This window comes from Montipora capricornis, chromosome 7 (assembly GCF_036669925.1).
Source record: "Montipora capricornis isolate CH-2021 chromosome 7, ASM3666992v2, whole genome shotgun sequence".
NCBI lineage: Eukaryota > Metazoa > Cnidaria > Anthozoa > Scleractinia > Acroporidae > Montipora > Montipora capricornis.
In genome coordinates, this window is record NC_090889.1 from 34,373,490 (window position 1) to 34,382,353 (window position 8,864).

At 39.5% G+C, this 8,864-nt stretch overlaps 1 protein-coding gene across 1 annotated transcript in view; it reads left to right on the forward strand.

Moving 5' to 3' along the window:
• Positions 1-8,328, forward strand: part of LOC138057864 (TNF receptor-associated factor 6-like) — an 11,077-nt gene extending 2,749 nt beyond the window's left edge. Inside the window, exons 2-3 of the mRNA XM_068903773.1 lie at positions 3,846-4,070; positions 6,619-8,328. Of these exons, the coding sequence (XP_068759874.1) occupies positions 3,846-4,070; positions 6,619-7,099 (706 nt within the window). The 3' untranslated portion in view covers positions 7,100-8,328. The remainder of the gene's footprint in view (positions 1-3,845; positions 4,071-6,618) is intronic.
• The last annotated feature ends 536 nt before the right edge of the window (positions 8,329-8,864 follow it).

The window sequence follows — 8,864 nt, forward strand, 5'->3', positions numbered from 1 at the left end:
CAGAAAGATGTATGTTTCTCTTTCTTTTAATATTATTGTAGTTTTGGAGCATTTCAATCGATTTCACGCTCACCAGTCACCACATGCGGTCGAGCTTTTTTGAATGTCTTGTAATCGATTTTCTGTTCTATTATTACCAGTTTTTGGGTGATGCATGTTTAAAGCTAAATGCTTGGAGTTTCTGTTGAATGAACAAAAACCAGACGAAACCTTTCTGCGATGACGGCCTCAATTTGAACTGAACTGGTGGTCGACCGCCCCCGTTTCAGACTGTGACAAATAGAAAATGGATGACGTAACTTATGGTTATCCTTGATTTCTCAAATGTTGATAGCAATGATTCATTTCTTACTGAAAAAATTCCATTCGGATATTTCGTTAATTAACACGAAATAGTAGATTGCTTTATACTTCAATTAGTAAATGTAATTCTAGGTGACCCTAAATGGTCTCATTTGTTTTTCCACAGCAGAGAGATCTACAATCTTGGCATTTCAAATGGAAAATGACTCGGACCACCCCTCCCTAAATTTCAGAAATGGCGGTCTTCAACTTGCACGCTGATTCATCATTGGTTTTCGGGGGAGGGGATACTATTTTTTCATTTTATTTTGAATAAGACTGTAGGTTTCTGCAGCTTAGTATTTCTCAGTCGATTTTCAGTCGTTCTCGACAAATTGATAAGTGAAGCTCGATTGGGTAAAGTCAGTTTCGATCGTCCGATGACCTCTGGCTTACACTCTACCGGATTTTATTTTATCTTGCTCATATTAACAATGGCATCATAGCTATCTATTAACTATGATGGCATGGGGAGTATTCTACTGTGATAGGAAAGAGAAACGGTACTTTAATTCAGAGAGTGACATGTTTAATTCACTCCCCGTTTCTGTTACACGAGCTGGCTACGAAAAGATGATCGACGCTACACAGTATGGACACGCAAACTAAGTCGAGGTTTCATGATTTGATGTGACGAGGGGTGGAATTTTGTACTCAATCGTGATAACGCATTTTCCAAAATGGGTGAAAGCTTAACACTCAGTTTAGCCTCTTTTTTGCGGACTGATTTTCCAACTTTCCTTTCTGGATTCACAGCAAATGAATTCAAAAGGCAGTCTATTTTGAAGTCTTCGAATACTGTTTTCCGATCACCTGATTTTGCTAGAAAACTTCAGTCGCCGTTGAAGTAAAGTTTGGAGGTAGCACAGCCAATGAAAAAGGAACAAAAAAAGAACTTACCCAAACGAAAGCGAAATACGTGACAAACATTTTAAAAGATTCTAAAACATAAACTGAATGTTGGCTCGTGTGTTGGCGGCTTCGGGGTGTGTGCTCAGCTAACAAGAAAACTCCCAAAATTAAGAAATTGCTACGATGAATGCAGATAGCCGACTGACGAGCTCGAGTTGCATGCAAGCAAAACCTAGAAAGGACTTGCGCCAAAGTGGCAGGATTCAAAACAAGAAAGGGCAAGCAGATAACACAGATTAATTCTAGCCTCCCAGTATTTTCGATTTATTATTATTGAAGTTGGTTTTCGTTGCCGATAACGCTCTGCCTTCAAAGATTACGGAATTGCCGGTGTCAGCTGGGAAGATGGGAACAATGGCAATTAGCATTTTCATGACGTTTAATCTCTTTAACTTGATATTCAGAACAGCCAAATAAACATTATTAAAACAGGTGACGTCACGCGAAATATCGCTGTTGATTGAACGTTGCTCGGCCGTTGATTCTTGAGAATGTCGACGAAATTTACCTCCCTAAATTAGAATCACTTGTCGCGAAAAGTGATACATTTTTTTGACAAAATACACATTAGTTCACCCGACTTGCGTTGTGGATTTGATTTGGTACCGCAGGTTAGCTTGCATCGTTTTAAGAGGTTTGGGATGCATCAGTAAAATATATTGTCCACAGGATGTCCCAGTTATTATTGGAGTAGTTCAATGCAAGTTTTCAACTTTCACAAGTTCGCCAGTCAACTGTTAGCTAAGTAAACGCATACATGTGTGTCAACTAACGATTCATTCTTTAAAAAACGGCTCTATAATGGAGCAACTTTATATATTGTATTATTCATGTTTTTGCAACTTTGTTAGGACCTACATCCCATTTTAGACAGGCTATTTTCCTATTTGAAGAAATCACGAAAGCATCTTTATTGTTTCCGAGAACTCTTCACGATCAAGCTATTTAATGTGACAAATTGACTGAACTTCCCTATTTCGGTTTGTTTACTTACTCGCAAAGGCTTTATCGTAAATCCTCTGTTATGCCCTCCTCCCCCCTCTATTAACTCTATGAAGCCCCCCTCAAATGTGCTTGAAATAAATAAGTTGTCCCCAGGGGGAGGGGGGAGGGAGGGGTTAATGGAGGATTTACGGTAAACTTCCAAATGGCCTAAGTTTAGAGAGTTCGTTCGCAGTCGACATTTGATGGCAGAAATGTGTATTGTACAGGTTTATGTAAAATTCTTTTGTTTACCATTTCCAATAACTGGGACAAACACAATGTCATTTAGTTAAGTAAATAGCACGACATGCTCACAGATATCCAACTAATTCCCCCGATGGTCAATCTCCTACTCAGAGCACACGATCCTTTACGTATAATTCTTTTGTTTACCTTTTACAAGGACTGGGACAAACGCAATGTCATTTAGTTAAGTAAATAACACGACATGCTCACAGATATCTGGCTAATTACCCCGATGGTCAATCTCCTACTCAGAGCACACCATCCTTTAGTTCTGCATCAGGGACCGGTTGCTCAAAGCCTGGTTAGCGCTAACCGTTGACTAGGATGTATCACCGTCAATCTATAGGTTTCCATGGTATTTGACGCTGGTTGGCGCTAAGAATGCTTCGAGCAACCCAGGCCAGATGGCAAGCGGGCTGCCAATAGTCCATTTTTTCGGCACCACCCACAACGGAACCTGCAAAATGTCCCTAAAACATACCAATAATTTAAAAATGCTAACTGAACTCCACTTGCTTCATTGAAAACATGAAAAAGAAATGGAGAATTTGCCACTACCATATAAAACAACAGTAAGGGTGCAAGCTCATTTCACAACTTTAAAAATAGTCGAATTATTGTAGACTATTTACATGTCAGAAAATGTAAAACTTTGATTTAAAAAACTGCTGCCGAGTCAATTCACAATATGAAGTAATTTATGTCCCTTTGCGCAATGATTTCTGCTTGAAATAATTTGTAAAGGTTTTGAGACAAACTTGTACAATATTGTACGTTTTGATCGTATTGAACTCCTCGAGCCTCAGTATCCACGTGCAAATTCTCCTGACTGATCTCCATTCATTCTCATATGCCATTAGTTGGGAGAATTTGCTGATGATCAAAACGTCCCGATAGCCATCATTTTATGAATTCTCATAACCTTTTCTCTTGATTAAGTATTGGTATTGTCAGAAGAAGGAATAATTAATGTTGCACTAGTAACTGCAGATAGATGTCTTTGGCAGTTTACAGTAATTCAAAGTCTTGTAAAATTAATGCCTGTACATGTTTGACTATAGCATTCGAAAACAAAAGTATTGCTGTCTCTTCACTGTAACTGGAAAAAATAATTTTGGACAAGTATTCTACTGAAGACTTCTCTCCAGACGCCATGTTTCTTCAAAGCAAATAGGAACGACTATGTGCTCGTGGGCGCGCACATAACTCGGCGATCGTTTCAGCGCGCGTGGGACAATATCGCAGAAAAGCGAAGGTGCATACTTACGTAATACCATGAAGTAGTTCTTAGGAACCTTACATAATTCTTATCCAATTGATCCATGATCTGGCTGACAGGAGCGTTTGATTTTATTTCACAGCGGTCGCCCGTATGGGACAGCTGCGGGAGTGGGACAACGCGATGTGACATGCTTTCCTGTGCAGGAACGATGTGACGGATATGCAGCATCACAGATGCCAGTTCTACTTTCAGGTGTCCAGCCAGCCGAACTCAATTTAGTGTCTTCTGTGGGGAACGTGGAAAATCCCACAGAGCATCGCTGCGGAGCAGAGGTGATAAAGCAATGGAATCAGCAGCTTACGAGGCAAGTGGCACATCGCCTGGTTGTGTTATGTAAATGGAAAATGATGCTTAATTAATTATAGACACTTCTGTGCTCTTGGATACTCGTATCAAGGGAAATGAGGAGGGACAACGAAAAATACAGAATCTGGGAAGGGAGTTTGGCCGGTTGTGGAATGTTGGAGTGTATGTGGTGCCAGTGGTGGTTGGTGCCCTCAGAATGATGACTGACAATTTGGCAATGTTTTTAGACAGGATTGGGGTGACAGTAAGCATTGAGGTATTACAGAAAGCTGCATTACTTGACCTTACTTGGGACTGCGTGAATTCTTAGGAGCAGTCGTGGCTTGGATGGCTAGTGCGCGGCTTTTGGAGTGAGAGGTCCCCGGTTCGATCCTCGGTGACTTCAACGTCTGTTCCGACTTTCCTCTGATCCGTGTAGCTATAGCTTTAATTCCCCTTAAAATGGAGCATTGACAGAGGGAGGGGGGGTAAAGGGCGCACCGTCGGCTTCCATTAATACCAGCCTCGTAGCTGAAGGAACTACCGACGTTAAATAAAGTGACTTTATCTTTAGGGGAATTCGAACGCTTATGATAATTATAATTATTATGATAATGATAATGGTAATAATGATAATGATAATGATAATGATAATGATAATGATGATGATATATGCTATTTACAAGGTAACCCTGATGATGGCAAACAGCCGAAAACGTTTGGTTTTAACATTTTAATTTTACAAAAATTACCTTGTAAATAGCATATCTTTTACCTAAGCGAACCTTATGGACAACAACAATCATAATAATAATAATAACAATTCAATAATGATTTCATTAAACGGAAAACAGGTTTATGACTGTCCATTTTTCACATAATCGTAACCATTACAATTTTCTTAAATTTGATTAGTACATTAGCTTCTTTATTTTTCACTAATTGTGTAGGGTTGTAATCGGACAGTGAAATCGGACAGTTCCCTGTAATCGGACAGTTACAACAGCAAATCATATTAAGTGCACTCAGCTTAATCCACCAATCACAGAATTTATCACAATAACCATAGCAACAACCACTTACCCTACCAAAATGGGGATTTTCCAAAATAGATGATTTTGTAACATTAGACAAATAAAAAGGAATGCATTTGTTTTCTCGGAAATTGTAATTGTTAGGACTAATTGGTAACAGGACTTCGTGTCGTCCAATTCGGTCTGTAATCATACTCGCGTTTAAAAAAATCGGACTCCCGCTACGCGGCCGTCCGATTTTGTTAATCACTCGTATGATTACAGACCGAATTGGACTCCACTCAGTCCTGTTACCATTATTTATTAACAATTTCTGGCCATATGATCCTGAGAAGAATATAGATACGAAGCACCGTGAAAATGGAAATGTGAACATTTTGCCCAGTATATTTGTTCAACAAGTGAATTCCTTTATTTGCTGTCTCAGTGTCCTTTTATTGATCATTGGAGGCGTTTAAATTGTGTATCATTAGTGATACATTCGTCGTCCTTTCTTTTAATTCCTATTTTCACTACTTACGCCACTTTGGCTGAGCAAATTTGATATTATATGTGTTTCATGTTTTAAAATCCCTTTGAAATGGTCCGAGGCTTTCAATGCAACTGTAATCTTCGAGCCTTGATTGCATGGTTTTGGTTTCTTTTTAGAACTTTAACAACAAATAAGAGCAAAACTGAATGAGGCAAGATCGCTCGGTGTTGTTGAGGACATTGTCTGTCGTTTCGACGCCCTGACTTGAGCAAATGTCCCCATAACGCGACTAAACACTGTGACGTCGACAAGAACACTGCTGAACACCACTTACTGACGAACCGCGAAATTGACTGGGACTCCGCTAGTTGCATCACCCACTGTGCAAAATACCACCAACGATTCACACTAGAGAACTGGTTAACAAAGCTGACAAAGACCACTCAGCCGTTGCCAACTACTACCAGCATTATACAAACGACTTATAGACGAAACTAACACAACAGTCAGACAACGACAGAGCTTCTATGGACCGAGACGCAGCCACATGCAACAAGATCACTGACTAGACGGACCTATGAGGTCATTTTTATACTGAACAATCCGGTCACAGCTTATACGATCCACTGAATCTACACAAATCACTTGACTCCGAAGATGAAGATGACTTCCGCTCGGGTTGTCGAAACGTCAGTCATTTTCACCAACAATGTCAATGCCAGTCAATGTCACCAACAACAGCTTCTCAGGGCCACACTGACCCGGACGATCTTGCTTCATCAAGTATTGATATGATTGATCGCTGGGTTCAAATAATTTGCTAATTATATAAAAACTGAAAAACCTTTAAATACTCGATAAAGTATCACGGCCGTTTCGACTGCGTAATTGTCTATATTCCCAAACAGTCCGCAAGTGACGCTGAGGTTAGGGCTGGGAACAATTCAAGGGGAGGCTTATCAAAATCATCGTTCATCTAATTGAATACCTGAGGAACACATGACCAAAAAATCTTGAAGTGAGGGACTTTTTATTAATATCAAAAAATGATCATGTTGCAGGTCAAAGCGTAAGAAGGCTCGAAAAAAGAATAATGCACGCAACCCATCATTCACTTTCAAAATAACCGAGGTTGATCAACATCGCGAAAACGAAACACCAATCTTTACAGATGCAGTGTACAATGATCACCAGGAAAAGCTGCTTGGCGTAAGAATTCACCCTAAGGGAGTAGGCAGTGGAACAGGCAGACATGTGGCAGTGTTCATTCATTTGATAAGAGGAGACTACGATAATCTCCAAGTTTGGCCCTTTGCTGGGAAAATCACTCTTACCATCCTAGATCAGAGTGATTCCAGACCCCTTGGCGACATCAGTCGGATCATACAAGCAAATCCCAACTCGCCTGCCTTCCAACAGCCTGATGAAACCATTTGCCCTACCGGTTATGGCTATGAAAAATTCGTTCTCATCGAGGAGTTCTTTGGTCCTCGATTTGTGAAAGACGATGAATTGTTCTTAAAAATAGAGTTTTCTGGGTAATGATCGATACACCCAGAAGGTAATGCCTTAAAATACTTTTCTTAAAGCGATTTTATTTTTCAATAGATTGCACAAACTTAGTGTTTAAGAAGATGCAAATATGTGTGAAAAGGTAGTGCTGTTTTTAACTGCATAAAAAGTGCAATTGATTGATATACATTTTGGGAGTGTTTACATGGAGAGTGGTAGTAGATGGCTCAACTTCGAGCTATTTGATTTCCAATTCAGTTTGTAGGAAAAAACTTGTATTTGGCCTGTACGTAAGGATGATTCTAGTGATAACATCTTCCTAGCTGGGAGATAGGAACATCCTACCGCCTTGTAACTTAAACCACTTTCAATCCGTGAAATCCTGTTGAAAAGGGTAAAGACAAGTACGGCGGTGGAAGAACGAGCTTCAATCTACTTCAATTACAAACCCTTACCCAGACCGAAATCGTTGCGTGTAAGCCACGTGAAAAGTAGTTTCTGGCATCTTCCAAATGCAGGATTTTTTTTCTTGCCATGTAAACAGTCGCAAAATAGATGATAAATGAACGTCGTCTCTCTAAAAGAGATGAAGCGGCACGTAGTTAAGAGTCCTTATACCTTTAATTGTGACTTCGCCAGTTAAGATCTCAAAGTACATCGCTGTTGAAACATGAAAGGATCAGGCTTTTAGATACAGTATTTAAAACTCACAACAGAGTATCAGAAACAGATCATGAGGTGGACTGGAGAGCACTGTAGGTGACTCAACAAGCGTGTCTTTTAATCACATCTCATGGCGGTAATGTTTTACGCGTTACTGGATGACTTTACTTATTTTATTTTGTTTCCTCCATACAGTAGTACAACACTTACTATTACAAATATTAAATAGAAAATAGAAAACTGAATAGAGAAGGGCATGGTATAGTAAACTAGTTAGTGCCCTAAATATCAAATAAATATCTAAGAAAACGGGGCCATTAGCGACGATGACCGCTGACCAGATTACTAGGCCTATTTTTGTAGATTTGTAAACTTATAGATTTGTAGATTTTGTCCCTCGCTATTTTGCTTGGAGACAATGATTTTTTTTTACATAGTATTAAGTTTTTGGTCATCTAAATAAAATTACCAATTTTCTAGTGTTTTTCAATGAAGATTGTATCTTTCAAAACATAATTCCTTTTGCGTTTTTTGAGCACATTTTCGCGCACTTTTGCAAGTTTTTATAATATAAATGCTGGTGACTTTATTAAAACAAATTCACTGCATGCATGGAGTACATCTATTTAAAAAAGCCCGCTTCTAGTTCTTGCGAGGCGCTACAAACTTTCACCCACGTGTTTCTCCAAATGCCCGTTTAAGAGGTTTAAGCGTTTGTTCATTAGGCATTCAGCTTTTTGTTGAATCAAGATTCGGGGGAGTTTAATTTAAAAAAAGGTGGTTTGATATGGTTGGAAGTGCAGAAAATGCTGAACGGAAGTGTAGAATCAAGTTTCGACTGATTTAAAGTTCCGCACTACATTGGTTCATTGGTTCAACATGTTGAAAAACGTTGAAGCGTTTGCAGAAAACGGGCATGCTCTCATCTGACTCATATAAAATTCAATGTGCTCTCCATCTCTTATGGATGAGAGGGCCTGGGTTATTGTTTCTAGTCCCTGGCAATCAATGCGTTGGCGTCAGCGAGATGTTCCAGCGGACACCGGAAACCTTAGCTTTGCTTTTGCCTTCGTCTTTTGTCCAACCTCCGCTCAAAACCTTTTCTGAACGAATTTAAGTCAAGTGTTAAACA